Source organism: Larus michahellis, chromosome 23 (assembly GCF_964199755.1).
Source record: "Larus michahellis chromosome 23, bLarMic1.1, whole genome shotgun sequence".
In the NCBI taxonomy this organism is placed as follows: Eukaryota; Metazoa; Chordata; class Aves; order Charadriiformes; family Laridae; genus Larus; species Larus michahellis.
Window position 1 is genome coordinate 6,472,613 of NC_133918.1, and position 24,709 is coordinate 6,497,321.

Genomic DNA, 24,709 nt, shown 5'->3' on the forward strand with positions numbered 1-24,709 from the left:
TTCTACTTGATCTCCTTTGTCATGTTGATTGGCCAGTTAGAAATGAAGTGGATAGAAACCCAGCATATACACCACTTAGAACATTAACTAAGTTAACAATTGCCCAGCACTCAGACCACGCAGAGTGCTATTTAAGTACTGTCATTACTATAGGCTTCTGTTATTTTAAACTACACTTGTGCTGCACTTGGCATCACCCAACGTCAATTTTCTCTGCTGAGTAAAGAAAAAATCGCCACCGATTTCTGCCAATGTGTTAACAAAATGTGAATAAAGACAAAGCTCTGCAGTACCACTGTTGGTTCCTTCTGGTCCTTCCAGCCCCTGCTTTCAGCGCCATGCCAGGCTCATTCTCCCACAGGGCCCAAGTCAGATCAAGCTGAAAGAGTTATATGAAGCATGGAAGCACATCTCCCTCCCATCTTGTCTCAGTGGCAGAGTGCACTGTTCAAAAGCCTCAGTTATTAAAACCAATCTGTGATCCTGTCAGACTTCCACAGATCTTCATTTCAAATCAGGCCTGAGCTTTGAGCAGACACTTTCAAAACGCAAGAATGAGTTGCAGCAAGAGCCTTCCTTGGATCAAAGACAGGCTTCTCTCAATCCAGACTGGGACTACTGAGCTGTGATGAATTATTAGTGCTGGCGGAAACAGCAGTACATGCATTAAACACCGGCACTGGAGCAGGAGCCCACTTGAAGACACTGCTGTAAAGATGAGGATGTGATCACAGATCAGCATTACCACCTTCCGAGATCGTTACGGAAAGGTACGAAGACTAACCATAGACGGGAAGGATCTCCACTTTGCTCGCTTAGGTACAAGTCACAAGCCCGCCTCTAAGAGTCTAAACAGGCCCAGTAAAGATGGACATAAACTGCAGAGACTGAAAACTAAAATGGCAGCAAAGTGCGCGCTAACACCGCGTCTTCTGCAGTGGATTTAGACGACAATAAGAAACAGAAAGAGAAGAGGACTTTGGAGGGGGAAGTCCATGCACAGCACAGAGCTGAGAGGAAGGAGACGGAATGGGTACAAGCAGCCATCTGGCTGCCTGAGGTCTTTTCGTCTGTTTTCTTACAGAACAACGCTCCCTCCTCGGACAAGTTCCGTAGTTGATCCCATCAGTCCAAAAGTCTGGCTTGATCTGTGTACGCCCGTTCTCTCAAAGTTAGATAGATGAGGGTGAACAAAGAAAGGCAACACATGAATCCTACCTCCCCAGAATACCGTGCCTCGTCTGCATTGGAAAAACTATCTTTTAATAACCTGTCTGCAACAGCATAATAAAACACAACAAAAATCTAAGTCTATTAAAAAGAAAAATCTCCACTATTCCAATTGCAGGCACCTGATTGGGAAGATAATCCGCATAACACAACTTAGAGCTCGTAACTCTTCATATAGTTTGGTTTGATGACTTAACCACATTAAAACTACTTCGGTCGCCCAAGATTCGGTCTCTCTACAACACGCCGAGCCCTTGGATTTTTACAGCAGACTATCAGCTAGCACGGCTCCCTCTCCAATGAGATTTACACCGTCCTTCACCCACAGCACCACCTCCCGGACGAACGGTGCCCCTCAGACCGAGGGGAGCCTGGAGGAAGGCTGCTTTGAATATTAGTAGTATTAGTGTGGTTTGTATTGATTAACTAATGACCGCGGTATATGAAGCTTGAAAGGCTGTATTAATAACTCACTGCTGCACTGCTCTCATTTATCAGTGAATTACAGGGGGATGCAACCCTGCATCTCAATATATCACTCCTTTCACGAACCTCAGAGCAAATCAACACGCACACGGATTCTCAATGCAGAAAGCCTATTCCAGAGCAGTTTTCACCTAACAGTTTTGGAAGAGGCAGGAGAGCGAAAAGCTGTTCTGCCTGGCCATACTTTATCTCACTTTCCTTCTATTTCTTTTAATGAATATCACCGTTCCTTCCTCTATCCCTTTTATCAACAGAAAAAGGTCTTGCTTTGCCAAATCTGCCTGAGAGCAAATGGTGTTGCAGTTAATCTATAAATCAACCATCACCATAAATTCTACTCTTTCACCATCCAAAACTGCAGAGCTGTAAAACAGATTACTTGGGATAGCAGAGGCAGGAAGGAAATTTGTGAGCTACAAGGAGCCCATCACGGCCAAATGGCCTTCCCCTGCCCCTCCTTTCTCCCCCACTCCACCCCAACAAGCCTATAAATCTCTGCTGTCAGGAGCAGACCACGCAAACAGCAAATGGGTGCACACATTTAAGAGCAAGGCAACCTCACACACTTCGTGTGGAAGGATGATGCAGACCGTGGGGATCGAGGGAGGAAGGGCTGCAGAATCTTCTTCTGAATTCCCTCATGCCAAGAATTAGGAAAAGTAAACTCGGGAAAAAAATATTCTCTGTATGGAGGAAAAGGGAAAGTCATCGTGTAACAAATTCAGAGTCCTCAGTTTCCTCAAGGGCAAAACGCGTATGTGATTCCAGCTAATCTATCTTTAAGAAACTCACAGGATCTCCAGGGTGCAAAAGTTACAGAGATCCCAATAATCAAGACTTATAATCCCATCTGATCAATTCAGCAATTCAACTGCCTTGTGCAGTGTCCCCTAAGGGAACGTAACAGTTAGAAGGCAATAAATGATGCAAGGGACAAGGGCCCTTCCCCCCTGCTGCCATACAATTCAGTATCAAACGTTAAACCCAGCTGCTTTAAATGAGATTACACCAAGCTCGCAACAAACTGCAGCATATGTGAGAGCGTGTTAAGGCAGAGAGATGGTGCAGAATGCCACATGGGGAAATGGGGATAAGGACCCGGCATCCCGCACTGAAAATGAAGAAGGAGAGAAGCTGAAAGAGTTAAGCTCCATGACTGTATTAGGTCATTTTCCTTCTCCAAGATAGTTTTCCAGGGATTAACATTTTCTATCCTGGGGGGAGGACAGCACAAGAGTTCCGACTAAGACAGCTGCAGTGCTCCCTGAGACAACAATGAGAAATAAAATCAGCAGTGAGATCCTCTGCACTCACGTATCTGCAGCTGCTTTGCTATATTCTTTTAGCCAAGAATAAAGAGGGCTCCTTTTCCAGTCCTCTCCCAGGTGAGCAATCATGTCTTGCTTTAAATCTCCCCATCACAACACCGTTAGAAAATGTGAGGTTTCCCTGTCGATGGTGGCGTCAGTAACAGATACTACAAATTCATAAATTGTAGATGTTACAAGCAAGTCCTCCCGTGGCCTTGTGCTCCTCAGTTCCTACGGGGAGACGTACCCTACGCTGGGAACCTCGCTAGACACCCAGGCGAGAGAAAGCAGACATTCTAAAATACTTTAACCAACAAAGTTCTCGGGTAACTCTATGTACTTTCAAGTAAGCAGTGTTAAGACTTCTACAAGAGAGAATTCCAGAAGTGTTTTTTAAATTGTAATTGTATCTGTGAGCAGTGCTTCCAACTAATCATATTATTTTAAAGTTCCTTTGGTAATTTGTCCTTAATTCCACATAAACTGCTGTTCTGGCATAAAGCGTACTTTGTGATATCAAAGTCAAACAGATTAGGCATGATCCACTTTCAGCAAGGGAATGTTTTGGAGAGGAGACCATGTAACTTAAAAGCTAAAGCTGGCTCCCTATTTTAATTAAAGGGGATTAAACATCCATCATGATAAGGAAACAGGGACATTTTATAAAATCAATTACCATCCTCGGTGTCACTCTGATTTAACACCTGCAGCTTCTGAGGGAAAGAATAGTGTAACGTCCCATTAGTACTTACAGAAGGTATATTAAATATTGTTGCTCTACAGCAAGATCAGCCACAAAATATCTGAGAAAAATAATCTTATTGCCCAGCCAGGTGTTACAGTGTTGACAAAACAAGATGGAGACGTTACACCTCCAAAGTGTATCCATCAAATTCACATTACCCAGATTTTAAGTTTCCTTTGGCACTTCCCTACCCCAGGAAGCCCTCGAGGCCGGTACTGCACATTTTTATAGAGATGAAACGAAGCGAAGGTGGAGTAGCTCAGTGTATAAAAATATGCTTTTGAAATTGCAAGGGCCGAGACACACACGTTCCTCAATACAATGCCGCAGTAACCATGGAGTATTAGGCTTGGCATTCGGTTTTGTTGCTTCTGTCATTATAAAAATCAGTCTTCGTTTGACAATACGCTCAATTTCAGATTTCAGCATATGAATGTATCAGGTAATTATACATAATATGTATAATTGATACAGTAAAAACTCCTACCACAAGAGGTTTAATATAGGGCTGCAAAATGAAATACATTCAAACTTTTGAAAAACCTGAAGACAGATTATGAAAAGGTTGTAATTAAACTACTAATGGGAGATGGCCATTTTATTGTAATTTGAGAAACAAGCAAGCGACGGCTGCGCCCAGCAGCTCCCCACCTGAGAAACGGCTCAACAGGAGGTCACGCAGCAGCTCCAGCTGCCGGCACCGTCGGTGGGAAGCGCCCGCACCTCCCGTGCGACCTCCTCAGCCCGTCAGAACGATTTCCCAGTTACAAACAATGACAGAGCAACCACAATGTGGACCAGATGCATACGCCTGAGAAAGGGCGCAGCAGAAACGATGATCATCTTCGACAGCAGGCACGTGTAACCCGAAAGGGGCAGCGCGGGTATCTTTGCAGCAGCAGTCGTTATGGCTGAAGACATAAACAGTGCTCATTCTTCTAGGTGCAACAAGACAGAATTTAAGAAATAAATGCGTTGCAATCTGCAGGCACAGATAAATCTTTTAATGAGACTGGAAGCAGGAAAAACCACTGTCTTCCGTTATTACCCCCCTTCCTCTCCCTCATCACTAGATGACCCTTTACTGCTCAAGAACCTCACTTAGAGCTGAACAACTTCTTAACCTGCATCGCCAGTGACACAACTCTGCGTAGACAACTCGCATTGCTGCAGCCTGTTCTGCTCTGCGTACGAGAAAGTGTTGGCAGCAGGACTCCTCTGCAGTGACAGAGACACACATTAATCAGGGAGTTGTATGACCCAGCAGATGCTCATTAGGTTGTACAAAGAAGCCATCTTCAGTTCTTGAGTCACAGACGTTTATTTTAACTGTAATCCCAACAGTCCTCAAAGCACCTGTTTTTTAAGAGGTATAACCCAAAATTCCAAAGACAGGAACAAAAGACACATGGAATAGTACTTCAGTAACGATCCTCCCTGATCCATGAGACAGATTCCTTTCTCAGCTTACCTTTGCCCACTGAGGTGGCTTCTCATGGCCTGAACATATCCTCCAGACCTCCCTGAGAAGGTACTCCACCTCTTCCACAGCAAACAAACAGAGATTTCTTGCAGAACCCACTTGAATGAGGTCTGGGAGGTAACCTCAATCGGCCCGATTCCTTTCTCATCTTGCCTTCGTAAGGAAACAGCTGGTGGCTTCTCACCACTCCTATGCACTAAGCTAAGCAGGGCTTTGGTTGCATAGCCTGGATTAAAGTAGCCTAAGATAATTTATGGGAGACATGAAGAAAGAGTTATGGTTTTTAAACAGAAATTTTTGAAGCAGAATACTACCAATATACACGGTCTCTGGTTTCACTATATAAATATCTGACAGCCAAACGATAACTCTGCCTCTTATTTTAGAGCTCAACCCCAAACTGGTAAGACTTCGTAACTCTCCACGCTGCTGCTATTCCCCGAGGTGCTTCTACGATGATCACTGTCAAAGAGTCTATAAAAAGGATGAAGGAAGCTGGGAAATTTCCACAGAGGTGGTGCCAGAAAAACAGAACCAACATTTTAGCCATGTTTGAGTAACGCCAGGCTGCACCACTGGAATTTCATCACTGAAGTCCAAGAGCTCCCCCAGCTGAGCTCTGGGGTGACTGCAAGCACAACCAGAAGACGGGCAATCGCTTGGGTGCCTGGAAAGTTCCAGGTCTGCTCAAAGGGATGTTCAGATTTACTCCTCAGAAGTCAATGCTTGTTCACAAAAAGAGCTTGAGAACTCATTAACAGAAGCTGTCACGGTGAAGAACAAGGAAGAAATGTCTTGGGCAAGTGGCATACTCTTGCCTGATGCTTAAGGGAACAGCAGGGAGCCCAGCCAAACCAGCAGTGGCGTTCTGTCACAATACATCTAGTTTTGTGTTACACACTGTCATCTGTATAAGAAAACTCAACTGAATAGGAAAACGCTTTGCCCAAAACATGGTCTGTCCTTAAAATCCTCATTTTCCCCAAACCGTGGAAGGTTTACACAACAAGTTACTATAAAGAACTACACAAACACTGAATGTCTGGATAAAAATACTCCCCTCCTTTTTAAGTGGAAGTACCATTAAAAAAACCCAAACACACAGAGAACAAACAAACAAACCAAAAACCAGCCAGGTGCAGAGCATGTTCCTGCTTTGATTTTTAACCAGCAATACCTGAGCTCCTTTACAGATTTTATGATTTCTCTTCTCTATTCCAATTATAAGCACAACTGAAATCCCTTTTAGGGCAGTATCAGGTGTTCCCCAGCATCTCCCCCAAATCCTCAAAAGATTTGACAGAAATAAAAGCTACCAAGAACTTCTAAGACCTGATATTTGCCAAATACAATTTTCCAGCTACAGTTTCCACTACTTTCTGATTCTGAACCTCTTCACACAAACATGCTACACAAAGGTGTTTTGGGTTTTACTGTTCGGAGGTTTGTTTTTTTGTTTCTCTACTATGCAATCTGTATTTCCCACAGAAACAACAGCAAACATAAGGACATAGGAAAAACCACTGTTTAGTAAAAGATGAGGCAACAGCTTCATACAATGAGTTTATCATCCTTATGATATACACAGTATGTGGATATCCACATATCTACAATTCCAAACCCCCCCAAAACCACCAAAAATCCCCTACCAAGCCCAACAAAACAAGAAACCCAAAACCAAACAACAGCATGAAGTTCCTAAGATGAATGCAAGAAGAAAAAAATTCTAGGTCAGGCTACAAATATTTCATGTATACTTGATTTGGCATCTGTTCTTTAACTTTTGCTCACAATGTGAGAGTTTGCAGAACAGCCATTACTTCCATGCTGTAACCAGCTTCTCTTTTCAAGGTAATCTCTTATTTCTACTTTTTTAAAGTGATAATCCTCTGTTCTGGGCTGGGAACAAAAAGAAAGCAGAAGACAGATGAGGCAGAACCGATTAACAGGCAGGCATGAACGGAGCGGTCAGACACAGCCATGATCACATGAATCTAACGCAAACCTCAGGTCTGATGCTCGTACAGCCCTCAGAGCCGGCAACTCTCCTGTGCCAAGCCTGCCACCGCGCCAGAGAGACACCGGTTTGCTGGTGGTGACGGCACCGCAGGGGCAAAGGAAAGGAAGGGCTTTCCTGTGCTGGTGGCACCATCTACTGGAGACGGGGACCGAATAAAAATGGGTTTGATGAACCGCCTCTGAAGATAAGGGAAAACACTGACAGTATCTAAAATGAGAGCGTGTCACGTTTCATTCCTAATCCACAGATCTGTTTCTTGACATCAAGCTTGTTTAACAGAGGCATCATAAGAGATTCTGCAAAATCCTTGTGCATCTGCCTGAAAGAGGGAAACTAAGAAGCAGGTATGTTGGGGAAACAGATTTTCTAACATGTTGGAAAGATTTCAAAAATGAACATTAAGACTGTAACTGAGTGTTAGAGATTCAGCCCCTCCTTCCACTCCTTTTGGAGACTGTACAAGAACACTACACCCATTCATTACAGCCCCTTTGCTCTTGGTAGCTTTTATATGCCCGCAGGCACGAACAGCCTGGAGATACTCGGTGTCACTGGGGACTCGTATTGCAGAGAGATGGGAGGATCTTGTCTGCCACTGCCAGGGCACAATGACAGCAGCTTCACCGTGACATTTAAGCTCTAATTTGCACGCAAATGTCAATATTTATTAGTCACATCAAGATCTTCGGTAAAGTTCTTCTGGGTTGCTAAGTCTCTCTGGTTATACTTTTAAATTGGAGACTCAGTAACTTATTCCAGATTTCCTAGCTTCTTAATTGCATTCTTATCTATTGATTATTTTTGTGGAAAGTTATTTCCAATCAGTCTAGACATTAATAGTGTTGAAAAATGCTTATTGTCATTCTAAGAACTGACCAAGAAAAAGTAACCCTTTGACCTACCTTTTCCCTGAAGTTGTAAGAATATCTACATATTTAAATAATGGAAATTTTAAATAACAGATGTTTCCAGCCTACAGCACAATGCAAGAATAACAGTCTTTCACTATTAAAGTGCATCTGAAGCACCCACACGTTGTCATCCCCACTTGCACTCCCCAATTAGTGGGACTGCTCTCCTGTGCGTTAGTTTTCAAAAAGCCCCAGGTGCTGAAATCTGGTTTTAACCATAATGTCAACACGTCTCCCTAAATCTGCTGCTTTTCTAGAAAGTCAGGAGTTAGGCCTCTGAGCACGACAGCACGAAAGAAAGTAAAATGGGAAGTGAGAGATTAGGTAAGCCTGATGGAATTAAGCAGACCTGAAGAAAAGTATATTGCAGTGGTTTCAAAGTAGAGGACAAAGGTACGTAGCCGCCATCTATTAGTACTCTGTCACTTACCAGGACTTTGGCTCCCCAAAATGCAAGTAGTTGATACTGTAGAGATCCATGTCCTCTGTGTGCCAGGCAAATGTTGTCTTCCACATCCCAAAGTAGAGGTAGGGAGTGTTTACGCCTTCTATGATAATGCCACACTCATGTTCCACCATGTCTAAGAGGGTGTTCAGATTGCCAATATTCCATTCTTCCACATCCTGCAATTCAAAAAGAAACGTTCTGTACTGGAACACACCAGGACTTCTCTGGCAGAATAATAGCCCACGGCTTCCTTTCAGTGCCTCACAATGTGGATGTCCTACTGGTATCCGCATTAATTTCATTCCACCTGCTTCCAGAAAGCTTACTTTTAATGTTCATCCATAACCATGAAAAGGATGCATTACTACTACTTTGGGGCAAAGGGACTGATTACCAGCTTCTCACTAAATGTGTTCACTGAAGAGGCACTTGCACTATGTGATACTCGACCATTAAGTAACTGTTCTGCTGATAAACTTATATAAGATAAACTAAGGGTAAAGTACACGTCTCTCAATCACATATTCCGGACGTTCTTCACCTGATGAATATGTACCAGCTCATGAGAAACACAAGACTTCAACGTGGCCCAAGTGGCAGAAGCCTCTACATCAGCTCAGTGCTTCAGGTAAAGAACAGGGAAGACAGTTTTGTTATTATCAATATTTAAACAGAAAGAGCAATAAAAAGGAGGTCTAAATCCGATAGTTGATTTTCTCTACTTCAATGTGAAATAGAGAAAGTCACATAAACTGGTGAAAATCTTTAACCTTGAGATTGCCTGAAGAAACCTCCAGAAGGACACAAACAGTCCCCTTCACACCCTTTTCCCCCGTGCACTTTACAGGCATGCGAGTAACCGACAGCAATCCCAGCTTCTGCTGCTCGCTGGAGAAACTGCAAGACAGTGAAACTCAAGCTGCTCAATCTTGAAACTTTCTGAATCAACCTGACAAAACCCCCACAGGGGCAGGGAGGGAAGGGCTGAAGAAAGGAAGCAGCTGAGAAGCGAGAGGAAAAGGAGTGCGGAGGGAGAACGTTCTTCACAACTCTGACACCCCCAATGCTTGCAGCAACATCAGTAATGGGACAATAGGAAATGTTCTTGAAGTCTGACTAGTAATTCAGTTATTTCATTTCTGCTAATAGGAACGTGAAGGAAATACACTGTATATCCAGTACATTGCAGAAGCTACTTCTTCTACAGCTTGCATTTGTGCCCGGGTATGTCACCTTCCCTGATCACACCACTGACAAGAACGCGACAGCCTCATCAAAGCACCAAATACTACGTATAACTTCCACGTCTGTGAAGGCCTCAGATATCTGTTTATTCTAATTAATTAAACCATACTGATAATAAAAAGGCACTTTCACACTAACACACAGTTTATACTGCAGACAATCGACAACACTCCAAAAAAGGGCCACTTTACTCTCAAAAGAAAACTACCGAGGAAGGGCACTGTTTTAGGTTAGCTGCCTAAGCAGAGTAAGACGACAAACAGCCTTTTTCATTTACAGCAGAAGAAACCACAACGGAATTACTTTAAGCTTAGGATGCAATTTCAGCAAGGAAAAGCTTAAACAATTTGAATTGTAAAATAATTTAGCACACAGGTGCATTGTATCCTAATATAGCTGCCTACAAAGAAAAAATCCAAATGCAAATATTTCAGTTGTGCTAAGAGTCAAAAAAAGTATTTTTGATGAAGCACCCAATTCCTTGAAATGCTGCTTTTTTCTGGCTTTCTAAGGTGCTTCAGCAGAAATCTCTATTTTATTCCCTTTAAAAAAAAAGAAAGAGGGGGAAAAAAAAAAATCAAACCCTAACATGATAGAGATCTGGGTTCAGCAGCTTACTTTTAATTTACCTGCACACCATCACGTATATCTGGGCACACCATTATGATACCAGTCCGGTCGTCTTTAACAATCTTTTCTGCAAGCTATATACAATTTTTGGCCACACACTTTGTAAGACCTCGCTTAAATCACTTTTATTTTTTTCATTTCTTTAGTAAAACTAAGCTTTTCACAGCTTCCATTGACTCTATTCTCCTGAATCTCTAGGGAAGGTGGGAAGTTTAGTCACGCTTTTGTAATGAGGGAAAAATAAAGACATTATTTGCCTTTTTTTTTTTTAAGGTTGCTAAATCAAATAAATCCTGAATTACTGTTCCTTAATGAGAAGAGTAATAAGTAAGTCAATATCCATATTTAAAATAAATAAAAAAGAAGCATTTCACTTACTGCATCATATAGCGAGCCACTGATATCAGCCCCATAAATTGGCGAGACAAATGTGAGATTCTTCCAGTACTTGCGTTCCAAATCTTCAAAATCTTGATGGCGTGGAGTACAATACCTGATAAGAACGGGGAGAAGACAAGGATGTAAGAAGTCCTAAGGAACCCTCATTGCAGACTGATAAACGACTGAAAAGAAGCATGCACTTCAAAGCAGGCACACTCAGGAGGTTACTGAAGGTGTGTTTCATTTTTAATTCTACTCAGATTCATATAATTTACTGCCTTTTAAATCTTTCTACAAAACCTCTTAATGCTTATCGACACATGGGATATGCACTTCTGTGAAGCACCAGATCCCCATCCTGAGGATGCCTGAGACGAAGTTAGTGCACAGGGAGCTGACGGCAGGTAAAGCACTTGTGGATACGCTGAATTCGCAATATTTCAAAGTCGACCCGTGATGTCAGTATTGCTTGTAGCAGTTGGCTTGTCCCAGCGACCTGAAGTGCTCTGCAAAGGTCCCAGTCACTTCGGGAGACACTCGTGTTATCAGTATTAGCTCAGGCACTCCAAGATACTTGAATTTCTATCTCAGCAATGGAACACATTTTCCAGAACAACCATTAATACACCAAGAGCTCTTCTCTGAGCCCCAAGCCATTCTTTTCAGGCAGATTCTTAGCCAAATACTGACTCTGAAGAATCTTTCTATACCAACTCTCAGAAAAAGATCTAAGACGCACCAAAAGCCACCAAGTTACAAACTTGTTTGAGATTCTGGATGTAAGCTTTCAAGAAAAATCGGCTTCCTCCAAAATGCTTCCCATTTAACAAGACCGTATTTTCTTTTCAGCTTGTTTCTAGAAAGAAAGGCTTTCCACACACCTCCCCCATTCACAATGAAGGCACATCACTTAGCACCAACATACTTCTCACTGTTAGCCAGCCGCCGGTACTCTCCCACAGTCATGGGTTTCTTCTGTATATTATACTGGGTGAATAATCCCGACTGTCCAGTAACCACCTGCTGAATGGGAGCTGGGATAACCATGTCATCTATGTCGTCATAGGTTTTTCGGGGCTTCCATTCCTTGGGAGGAATCACCTGAAATTGGAATAAAAGAAAACCAAACTTCCATGTTCACAACAGGCAAACACGACTTCTACTGAAGGAAAAAAAACCCTGTTGAAGCGGAAGGTATTTCACCCGCTGCTGCAGGGTATCAGATGACATCCGCGTCTCGAATAACCAGTGCGTATGACAAGACACCTGCTCTGCATCTGCGGGACTGCAGGACTAGCTGACGCGGCCAGAGGGCCGACCGCCTGCCTGCTAGAGGTCCCTTCAGTCCAGTGTCACAGAGGGTGGCCAGTGATGATAAACAGAGATATAGTGATACCAAGGATCTACACTGCATGCCAGAAGGACTGCACATGCTCTCCCTCCGGAGTGGCGTTCCTCTCTCACCTACTATTCCACAAAGCTGCACGAAGACTCAGCTTTATCTTGCATCCCTACAACTCCATAACCTTTTACAGCAGTCTAAACCACTATTCCATCTAGAAGATCCCTTACACTAGGTTTCTTTGAGGCAGGTGTGTCTTTTTTGGTTTGTTTGTTTGGTGTTTTTTTTAACTACAAAGGCTCAAAATCCTGCTGCCTTATTGTGTTGATGTTTCTTCATTTGCAGGGGACACATTGGGGACCAACTCCCTAAATGAAAAGGGGTGAGGGATAGAAAAGAACAAAAGCAAATTGTGGGGAACTCGTCCAGAACTCTTTCCTCACTCTTGGAGGCTGTGCAAAATAAATGCTGCAAAGCAGGGCTGAATCTAGAAGAAGAAAGCTATAATTTTAAACAGAAGAGCTGCCAACAATTCTAGGCTCAAGATCAGAGAACAATCAGTAGGACATTCAGTGGGCATGTGGAATGAAAAATAAAGTATCTGCTATCCAATTTGGTGTAAGGGTTAACAAAAAAAAGTTACGGGAACTGGAGGACAAGTTACTGATTTTTGTGGGCAATGGTTCTTCCAGGATATGATGAACTCTACTTCCATTACAAGGCTCTGAACTGCAGTTGCAATAGAGACACAAAAATTAACTTGAAATGCTCAGATTTAGTCCTACGAATAATTTCTTTACAGCATCTGGAATTCACCAACAACCTTTATTAAAATAATCTACCCTAGCAGACTCATAGAATGTAATTGCTAGTACACTTGAGTGGACAAGGAAACATTTCAGAGAGAGCTTTTTATCAATACCCAGCTCTATTTAGAACTGTAATAAAAATAGTAATTGACCTATGTTTTAGAAGAAATAAGAATTATTTCATGCCTAACAGCTTTATTTCTCTGTTGTGCTTTATTAAGTCCTGCTAAATACCATACGTAACAACTACCTTGTCGGAACAAATATCTCCCTCAGCCTATGGTGCAACACAACACGGCCACAGAAATACTCTTTCTAATCAGTTAGTCCTGATTTTTTCCAAGCAGTTGTCTGTCAAGTACTGGAATTTAGAAGTTTCACATGAAGAGTTCTCATCACGTTTCAGCAGTTTCAGTGGAAAGATGTGAATGGGAAGGAAGCAAAAAGATGCTTTAGAGCTAGCTGGAGAACTGGTTCCTGAAGGTCAAAAAGGCTTTCAGGTATTTTGGGAATCACACGTGCACAGAGGACACATTTGCAGGTCTAGATTCAAGTCAGCATAAGGTGGTAGCCCAGAACATAAAAAAGAGAAGAGTAAAAAGTCTTCCCAATTCATACAGATATGATTTAGCCCCTCTCCCCCATTAAAACCTATGCAGTCTCCAAAAGATTGATCCTTTACCCTACGCTCTGTGAGAGTTGGAAACCTCACACCTCCAGCCCATGTGGACCATGGCTACCACTATCTGTGCCCTCAGCTACAGAACCAGGACACAGAAATACCCTTAACCCATCTCTGCAAGGGCTGGAACATCCTTGTTTTCCAGTTAGGGATCAGGAAAAGACATCCTGCAAATAAAGACTTCTTTCACTCTTACAAAAGGCCTGCAACTCCTCTGCCTTTCCTCTCTTGCTAAACCAAAACAGAGATCGCAAGTACGGTTTTCAAATGCGGACTCTTGACTACATGAAAGCAAACTACTTCTGAGCGATGTAACTTCACAGCCACCTTACATAAAGCAGAGCCTCGGGAAGGCAGCCTGCGGGAAGCTTTCGGCTACCTAAGCCGGGGCAACTCACCTTGGCAAGCCCTGCTCGGTGAGCTCCTTGCGATTCCATGTAAGCGATGTACTTGCCAAAGTCCCGAAACTCCTCAAGGGTGGGACGAAAGGTCATGATCTTACAGCCAGGGTTCTGCTCCGACCCCATATTTCTAGTACGGTGGCAGCGCCTGAAGAGGGGAAACAAAAAGGGAGAAAGAAAGAAGTAGAAAAAAAATACTGGTTAAAAACCTTTGTTTCCTTTCTACTTGCTTTAATGAATTTCACAGAAAGGCATGGATATATTTTTCATTTTTCTCCCCTGTTCCCCCAAGAAAGTATTTTTAAGTACCATCCTCTAATGGATATTGAAGAGCTTCTGACCAAAAATCCACTTAGTCTATTTGTTAGTAGGGTCAAGTATCAGGGAACTCCCAACACCAGCTTCATCCGAGAGATCGGATGGGGCCTAAATATAGAGCACAGACTGAACTTCGCCCCCTCCATTCATCGCACGAAGCTGGAGCTCAGCAGAACGGCGGCCACCAACAACAGATTTCTCACTACCTTCAGCATCTATTCAGGGCATGTGTGGAACATGCATTCTCCACCAGAATGCTTCATCTTTTTCTGTATCTAGGTTCAAAAACTAACAGCTTTGGCCAACGTTCTTTTTTTTATTTTCATGTGCTAGACTACATTAAAAATTATAAAATTAGTTTTTTTAAAATGTAACTTCACTACACTTTGTATTTGCAATGTGCATAGACAAAGGCTCAAACAACTCTTAAAAGAAATGCAGATGCACAATTTCAAAACAATGTGAAATTTCAATGTGAAAAGTAAAATTCTCAATTTATTTCGAAGTTTGCAGGGAAAAAAAAAAAACAAAACAATTCAGGATGAAACCACAATTTTTAAAATGGACTTTTGTACAGCTATGCTGGGAACTTATACAGCAAACAACATATTTTAATGGCATTTCAGCTGCAAACATAACTACAAAAACATTCTCCATGTCAGAAAAGCAGCGACAGCACGTACAATACGCTCAAGCGATCACGAGAGGGCAGTACGGGGCTTTTAAGGAATCAAAGGTGCAGCAACACTATGTCAAATGTGACTTCTAAATCACAAGCAAAGCATGTTTCGATTTAAATAGATTTTGAACTAGCCAAGAAGTATTCCAAATACTACTAAAAGTACTCTTTGTGTTAGGAAAAACAAAACGAAACAGAGAGGTGTTGCTATATCAGTGTTTCAATCAGTGAGCATGGCACAAAACTGACATTTCTCCAGAAGAGACAGCTGATACTCTCGCCTGCTCCTTTGATTTAAAACAGCATCATGCACTAACTTAGACAGACTCAACACCCACCTCGCCCAAGGCACCAAGGTTTCCTTTACAATTTTAACTGGGTAAAACATTTCTTTTTCATTTCAAAATCAAATTAACAGTTTTGACTTGACGTTCTAGAAAATTTCAGAAATTTTCAGAGTAACTTTTATGTAAAGTTTATTTCAACGCAGTGGTCTGCAAGTCCAAGTCCTTCCCCCCAAGGCAGTCTTTAAAGGAATTCCATGCACAAAATCGCAGCCTCTCGCATGCTCGTCCGTCCTCCAGCACCTGCCTGGTGCCTCCCAGCCGCAGCATTACTGAAGGCGACGTCCAAAGAGCTCTTCCCAAGCCAGGAGCCAGAGATGCAAGGCACGCTCCGTAATAAAATCAAACTACAAACCCCAGTATTGCACAACATCCCAGAGCACTCCCTTCACCCCAACAGATACTTCTACCAACTGCATTTCCAACAGAAATCGCTGCAGTCTTAAAACAAAAAGGCCCTTTGCCTTTAACCAGCCCCCCGCCATCTCCAGGCTGGCCTTGCTGGAAGAGATTTACAACTTTGCCATACAGAAAAAAAAATCTGCTATGTTTCAGGGTCAGCACTTTAAGATAAGAAACATACTTGATCTATACCCACAAGAACAATTTACTACATAAATGTTTTGCAGAAATACAAAAAAAGGAAACAGTATCTCCCGTCCCCGAGACAAACCATGGGAGATGATAAGCTCAGGGCATCCATCTGCCCGAGGTTTCCTCCAAGCTACTGAACAAAACATTGTTCACCACGAAAATCCTGGTAAAGAATCAGAAGAAAAAGAAAAGTGACTGTTGAGAAGCGGGACATAGACAGAAACCATCCCCAAACTTCTATTCCAACACAGTCGTACTGAAAATACTGCTGCTATTTTCAACCCGGGTCGAGAAATGCCGGGGAGGTTCAGCCCCGAGCCAGGCTCTGCAGCAGCACCGGCCCATCGGGGTGTCTGGCTCGGGGAAAGGAACTTGAATTCCGTCCTGAGGAGGATCCCTGCCAGCACCATCTGCTCCAGGGATGCCTTCCCAGTACCCGCAGCTTTACCCACAACCAGGGGAAAAAAAAAAAAAAAAAATAGTGAAAGCCAGGCTTTATCCCACCCTTTCCTCAAGATCACCTCCAGCAATTCCAATTTTTGTTCCCTGAACTGGGAGCAAATAGTCAAAACACATGTTCCAACAAGGGGGTGGGACCAAAAACTACTTCATGCAAAGTTTAATCAATTAATTAAGGGGTCTACCTGCCTCAAGTTCAGCACTCTGGAACTCTGTAGTGCAGAGACAGCAAAGCACAACAGATTTTTCTGTGTTTAATCCCATCTCTATATTCTAAGGAACATCTTAACACCTACCCTAGATAATGCTTGCTGCAAGGTATGTTTGTCTAACTAAACTAATTAAGCTATTACAAAAAAAATAGCTACGGAGCACACAGGAAAGGAGAATCAGTGTCCGAAGTCCCTGCCTTGTACGTGCTCCCCCTTACCAGTCCCAGGGAGCAAGAAGAGCTTTGGGTGAAAAGAATTTTTTTCTTAACTACTTTGCACATAGCAGCACTAATGTATTTTGGATAAATAGTGGCAGTATTTACTGTCAACTCCTTCCCAGCTCCGGGTATCACAGAGGACGGCAGACAAGCGACATTAGCCCAGCTTCCCTGTGGGATTGGCAGGAGGCGGCCTGGATGAAACGGTGCTGTGACGAGCTCGCCAGCAGCACTGGGGGTTTCACAGCAGAATCCGACTATTCTGAGAACACCGAAAGCATTTTGCTTTCATCCACGGCTCTGCTGTGCAGCAGGGTGGATGGCGACAACGTGAACAAACTCTTCTCTCTTCACTATTAACACTGAAAAGGATGATTTTTGCAGAAAGAGCCTAAGCCCCCTATTAGTTCTTGAAAAGAAGTTTTAGGGTATTTTTCTCAGCTGGGTGCATTCTGTTTCTTTGTAAGAGAGCGTAACAACCTGAAATATTATAACCTTCTAATTTGCAACCGCTGTAAGGAAACACTAAAACTTGTCTCCAGCGGGATGATCTCGGTGGACACAAAGAGCGCAGTTTTTCATTCCAATGACTTTTACATGAGACTTTTCCCTCTAAAACTGATGTGAACCAAGACACTTTTGTGACTGAAATCCTACACCTGTTGATTGAAACCTTTGTATGGCAGAGAAAAAGCCCAAGAAACCCAGCCGAGATCAACCACTCACGCTGGTGAAAGGACTTCCAGGATGGGGAATCCTTTCTCCAGGGATAGGCTTGGAACTTTCAAGTAGTTCCCTGCTGCTCCCGGGCTACTGATCTCAGAGGAGTGGATAATGCCAACTCATTCTCCTCCGCTTTTGAGTCGGGGGGTGACTTTGACTGAAGGTAGCGACTATTAGTGGCAACGAATCTGCCTTTAGGCACTAGCGCTGGAGCTAAATCCAGTACCTGCACCCAGGGCACACACGTCTGCAAACCAGTCCTGCCAGTCTGCTGTAAACCCTCCATTATCAATCCAGATCTGAACAGCAAAAACTCAGCAGAATTTACAACAGAAGACTCACTTTGTTTATCCAGTAATACTAGAAGACCATCTTTAATCTTGCTAAATAAAAAAAATATGCTCTCTGGGATTATCAATTTCTTCGATAAACCAGAAGGTATGTACCTTCAGAGCCTTTTAAAGAAGGCACCAGGTCTAAAGGTGAACTTCTACCCAAGTGCTGGATGCCCTACCACCGTGTACATTACACTGTACACAACTGGCAAACCCCACTTTTAAACAACTTGCTGTCTCTCCAAAGGTGCAGTTCTCCACCATCAGCCCCACAAAAACTCCCACTAGCTTTTTCCCTAGAAGCCAGATAACCAAAATTCAGAAAGAGGAAGGAAAAGGCCCTTCAGAACATATGCCTAGAGCAAAAAAGGAGAAAGTAGGCGTTCAAAATCTGGTAGACAAAACCATTTCATGGAAGCCACAGGAAGCAAAAATCACTTTGTGAGAAGAGGATAGATGGCATCCACAGCGACTCTGCAAGATTTCACTTGGTTTGTGCTGGAAGGGACTGAAAAGACACAAGAAAACATCCTCCCGAGCGCACCCTGCAACCTGATGCCAACTCTGAGCAGAAGATACACAGGTAGCCCAGGCGCACAGGTGGTGGCACACACGCTGGCACCGGTACCGCTCCCTGCCGAGGGAAAGAGAACCACGGCCATCAAAATTTCACAGAATAAACAAAGCGCTGGCCAACTGGCCGCAGTTCGAAGCAGGAGGAAATTTCACAGCAGTACCAACTTCGATAGCTACTGAGCTCCCATCCACAGCCATTTGTTCTTCTCCTGTGCCAAATATGATGATTTGTGGTGCCACGGTGCAAAATGATCAGGGAGCTGACTCTGGTTACACGGCTGTGCTTTAAAACAGGCGCGTAGCTGCAGTGGTGGGACTTTCACGGCAATAGTGCAAAGCCGCCATCTCAAACCGCAGCCTCAGCACGCGACAAAGCGAGTTTCAAACATCTGAAACAGTTATATGAAAAGTCTTAGCAGATGAAACTTCTCTAGAAGGCACATTTATAACAAATTCTCCTCCTACAACATAGTCTCTTTTCCCCAACCGGGAGAGCTTGTTATCTCCTACCGAAATTGGAGCTGGTACACGTCTAAAAATGGATCGAGGGTTACTGGTGCTCTTCAATCGCATTGCCCTTTTATTACAGAGCACTGAACCTACTAACTCTTAATCGAATCAATGCAGACAACAAACATCACCACACTTGTAACACCAGTAAAACTGCTGTTAGCAGTTGAGAAAATTAAGTTCCACAGCTCATTACACTAGGTAAGGACTGTGAATTATACACCCTTGCAGGAGACAGTGTGAGGACAATGCACGCCAACCCAAGGCAGGAAAGCTTAATAAGTCACAGATACTGAGGAGGAAAAAAGAGGAGATATAATGAGAAGATCTAAATGAGGCACATCTAAATAGCTTAGATAATTGAAGACAAAGAAGATGTATCCAGCACAAAGCACAAAAATCATTAATATATTACAAATTATTCATTTCAATGCTGAAAACAGCAGCTCACTCTTTGGGGAAGAAATTCTGAGTGCATTCTACTCCTGAGTGGAGGAAGCTGCTACCAGGCAAGTTATTTACTGTTTTAATACTTTAGAAAGATAAAGAGAGATGTCGTATCTTAAGCAAGGTTTTTAAATCACAACAACAAAATCTTAAAACCTCCCTTGCCCTCCATTTCATTATAACCCTCTGGTTGCATCGGAGCGCAAAGAAAGCCTGGCAGCACTGCGTAACACAATGGGAAACCAAATATCAATGGTAACAAATTCTCTGTTTCAACACCCAAATTGTTCAACCTTCTCTCTTCTTGCCTTACCTGGCAATTTCCCGTGAAAACTCATGTGTATTGCTCCAAATATATCTACTAAACCTCCCCTGTCCTTTCCATAATAACGACAAATAGAGAGGTTTGACTCATCCTAGGATTCCTCCTCGTAGAGCAGGCTGGATGGCATATTAAGAATTCCTCGTTACCTGGACAGGGTGCTCACCAGCTAATGCAACGTGCCCTACTCCACCATCACGAAGAAGCAACCTACCATGCATTTACCACCATGCGCTCTCCAGAAACTCCTGCAGAACGTTGAAGGAAATCCATCCTTACCTCATGGCTTAGCTCATATGCCGTGTCTCCACAGCTGTACCCAGAGATGCTCTTTCAAGATGGTGGGACATCCTAGTTTTCCCCACAGGCATGGGCAAAACGTTAGCACAACTACTTCTGCCAGTGCTCAGAAAACTGAAAATCTGAACAAAGGACTTAAACTTGGTCATTTATCTCACCGTGCTCAACTAAACTGCCCATCAGGTTGGGTTTATGCCCGTTCCCAGGGAGATGGGGCCAAGCCGGGCACTGACGGAGCGTGGAGGAGGCAGAGCAGCCTCCCTCGCCGGCAGTAACGCGCTGTTCCCAGCAAAACCAAACCCACACTGTGGAGTCGACCAGACAGCCGGGCAGCCCAGGAATCAGGATTCGCAGCCCTGTTCCGAGTTTTTACCCCGCTCTGCTCTGCCAGAAGGGCTCCCAGGAACGCCACGGGGACCTTCTCTAGGAGCCGCAGCCCCAGGCTCCAGCCTGCCGCGGGGCCCGGCCCGAGCCCCCCTTCAGGATCAGAAAACAGGACAGTGCGTGGTGCGTGAGTTTTGCCTAAGTCTACGTCAAAAACCCTGGCAAACTTGAAATAAGTTTAGTTTAAAGGAAAAAAATAATCTGCTCATCAACTGAAAATACTGTAAAGTTACAAAATGAAACCAAAACCAACAAAACACAGGTTTTAAGTGTGCCTGAATTAACTTCTTGTTCTGACTCACTTAGTATTTCTGAGGCGCTTCAGATACAATGAGGTAAGAACCTCATTCATGAAAAAATTCTTTAAATGTACTCTTAACTCATTATTTGACTACTAACTACTATGCACAAGTATTAATGGAAACCTCATGTGTTTATTTGAAATGACATTTTTTTGATGAATTAGGCTGGAACATAGAGGGCAGATTCTTCTGTTTTCATCTACATCCTTTCTCAGTAAGCCAAATAATTATACCCAAATTTACATCTAGATTCTCATGGATCAGGCACTATCAAAAGTTTCTTAGCAGAACAAAAGACAAACTTCTGCAAAACAACAATTGCCTGTATAAAATAGGCAATTACATATCAGTAGTTTTAGAGAACAGTTAAGTGTTGCCAGTGTAGCTGAGACAACTCTCCTTTTCTTCCACTTTATTCCCAAGAATCAGATTACAGCATTTAGACAAAGAGAGTGTAAATTTTTAAGTTCGCAGTTTTTTGTGGTGTTGCTCAGCCCAGTTTTATACAATTACAGCAAGAATTTTAAACTAACACCTTTCCCTCAAAATTATTTATATGCACAGTTCATGACATTTTTAACCTCCAGATTGCTTTGAGTTTTGCATATCCTTCAGAAGGTCTAAGCAAGCATAACCGAGGAAAGACTGAAGGAGGAGGAACAGGGCGCCAACATTCCCACAGAGGCACGGCGAGTACCCGCCAGCCGAGCGGATGAAGATCTACAGTGCTTGCGACTTGACAAATTAGAGTATCTTCTATTAAATTTTACACTCCACAAGGCTTCTCCACAATTCCTGTACTTGAAATCAGACAGCATATGTAGCTCATTAAAGTAAAATAAAATTTTGCCTCCAAACATCCTGGTAGCTATATAAATGTAGAGTTACTCATACATTTCTCCAAACTGAAGCAAAATTATTTAGTCACAAACAGCATTTAAAAGCAGAAAAAGTGCTTAGATTTAAGAGCAATAAATCTGCAAGAAATTGAAACAACTCATTATTGCTTGAAGCAAGGTATTCAACACAGAAGGTTTATTCCTGACTAAATTCAGAATCAGCACCCAACTGTCTTCCTCCTCAAATTCAATGTTTTACTGAACAGGTAGGATAAACTCATACTAAAACCACACAAATCAGCATACGACTATTACAGAGGCAAAATCTACAACCAGGTATCTCACGAACTTCAGTTTGCTGCACGCCACAGTAGTCATCTTTGCTGTCTTTTATTATCTTCACTATATTTACTGCAAGGGTATAGAAGTTTGTTGTGGGTTTTTTAAAATAAATAAAAAGGCATTTAACCTGGACTGGTTCTCAGCAGCTCTACTGAGACTTGGATCTTTGATGCCAGGTACACAGAACTACTTTGGGTTCACTCTGCTAGAATATAAAAAACAGCATTTAGGAGCTCACCATTTCAATCTGTGAGACCACAGTGAAAGGAGAAACCTCCTGCCCAGACCTGGAGCAAATGAAGTTGAAAAAAAGTACCTCTTTTTTACGTATTCCTGTTCGCTCTGAACAAGAATTCAAATTCTCAACCCATGGCACCTGAATCCAGACCTTAAAATATTGTAAAGTAACCCATAATCTATTATTCTTATCGGAAAGCATACGCATTTCAGAAAACTTGATTACCACACTGCTTTGTACAAAAAGGTAAATCCTACATCAGATTAATACCTTAATGAGGACTAATTCCCTACAGTCTTCCTTCAACAAACTGCCAGAACTACAAGCCTGCAGCAATGTCCTCGGTAACTTGCTCAACGTCTCAGGGTTGCTTCAGATCATCGTAAAACAGAATTCCAACAAATGTGATTACTGTAAGTGCTTTTGACTATTTTGCCAAGGTAAAAATCAAAATCTTGGTTGCATTTTTTTGCAGAAGGTGCTTTAGGTCCTGCCCAGAGTGGCTGTGACACACTGACCCAGATTGCAGGCTTAAGAGCAGCTGCATTGCCAGAAAACGATCTGCTGGGGACAAGCCGGAGCGAGAGGCAAAGCCAGGAGGAGGAGGAAGGGGACTGAGAGCGTAACACAATTCCGAGGGCTCCGGCAGTGCCCGCCCGGCAGCTGCACCTGGAAACAACTTCAACTCCCCATCCACGCACAGAGAAGCGGGAGAACCCCACCGTCTTCTGCTATGCACTGCATATCTCATTTCTTATCCATTTCAGACTTTTTAACCAAAATTACAACTGAAAGGCATGTCAGTTTAAAACTTAAATTAAAGCAAAACCTAGGAGAAAACCAATCAGTTTCACATCAGCTTCAAGGTAGCATTTGACAATTTTAATCTCTCCCAGATCGATTTTATCCAGTTCTTCTCTCTGGGAGCTCCAGACCTTAACAGGTACATCACCGCCAAAGCTGCCCTGCTTGTTTTGCCAACCCAGAACTGAGAACAAATACGGCAAACTTCATATGAACTTCTTATCTCAACAGAAAAAAAAAACCACAGAGGCTCACCAAAATCCTCCCCACTACTCTGAACGCGTATCAGCAATTGTCAAGGAATATCAGAACACCTCAGGAAATCATCGTAACACACCACCAGCATTGTCTTCTTTGGCCATATTCAAGTATGGTATTTTTATCAAACAGGTTTAGGAAAGAAAAGAACAAACCCATATCTTCCAATAGATCAGGAATTGTGGCTTGTTCATGAGCCTTCTGAAACAGCAAATTAAACAAACAAAAGGAAGAATTAAGTTGCGTGTCATTTCTGCCATGACTGAGGCGTGCACAGACCAAGTAAGGATTTTATGCTACACAAAACTATTACAGCAGAACACAAACGCTTCTCCTGTGTTAACAGCCATCCCGTAAGAACATAATTGAGGAACTGCTTAATTTATAAAAGAGAATGAATTACTCCATGAAAATATAAGTGAAAGTAAGTACCTTAATTAAGCCATAAATGGCTATATCACTAAGTTGTGACCAAATAGAACATATGTGGTCCAAAACAAAAAAAAAAATCTTACTAAGAAATGATCAGTGTACTGAAAATGGAAACACATCTTTCTCATCTCACAATGGTTTTACACTGAGAAGGATATCATGACATTAATATCACTAAGCCTATGTACAATCACAAGATTTCTGCCAACGTTTTGCATTACTCAAGGATTCCAGCTTCTGAGGGCATCAATCAGACAAACCAGCTTTTGATTCTTAAATAGATGACAAATAATAATTTCAAACAGCGCCTTGCACAGCCACAGAGAATCCTGATGGCATCCAAATACATTAAGCAAAGCCCCCACTTGCAGTGACATATTTAGCTGTCATCCATCTTCGATATTAACAGATGCTATATTGCAAGTAATGCTGCGCGTAGCACGGGCAGGCAACGAGCAGACAGACAGGAACAGGCACTGCAAAGCCTTTTCAATAGCACAGGGTAAAACATTAAAAAGCCAGTCAGAAAGGGTGGAAAATTCACCGGTCTGCAGTTCTGTATTGCCTAGAATGAATTTAAAGGAAATCAAGTTTCTAATTCTGCAAAGAGATTTTCGAAACGTGTTAACTGAGGCTTGGCTGCCTCAGCCTGCAGCAAGACAGTGCCATTATTTCTGTTTAGGTGTGAACTGCCCTATTCATCGAAATTAGAGGTAAACTTTGAAGACTAATTACAGCTACCTGAATGCCAAAACATTGTTTATTGCATTACAGCTGGACATCCTAGTAGAAAATAAGAATACATAACTCTTGATAAGACACCCCATATAGCTAACGTGCTTATCCAGCACATCTGGACAAACTGGTTTTCACAACTCATCTAAAATGTCTTGCGACCTCTTGTATGGAAATAGCTCCAAGTTTTCAGAAGTTGCCTATATTTTTGATGA

The 24,709-nt window shown here is 42.7% G+C and overlaps 1 protein-coding gene across 8 annotated transcripts in view; it reads right to left on the minus strand.

Moving 5' to 3' along the window:
- The window catches only part of KDM4B (lysine demethylase 4B), a 94,964-nt gene that overhangs the window by 67,443 nt on the left and 2,812 nt on the right, over positions 1 to 24,709 (minus strand). For 7 of the 8 annotated variants that reach the window (XM_074565811.1, XM_074565816.1, XM_074565814.1 and 4 more), the window contains exons 2-5: positions 14,121 to 14,271; positions 11,815 to 11,990; positions 10,887 to 11,001; positions 8,616 to 8,809 (exon numbers count right to left, since the gene is read on the minus strand). In XM_074565811.1, coding sequence (XP_074421912.1) covers positions 8,616 to 8,809; positions 10,887 to 11,001; positions 11,815 to 11,990; positions 14,121 to 14,271 — 636 coding nt within the window. Of the gene's footprint in view, positions 1 to 4,433; positions 4,710 to 8,615; positions 8,810 to 10,886; positions 11,002 to 11,814; positions 11,991 to 14,120; positions 14,272 to 24,709 lie in introns of those variants that run through there. The other variant, XM_074565817.1, reaches the window with a different exon arrangement.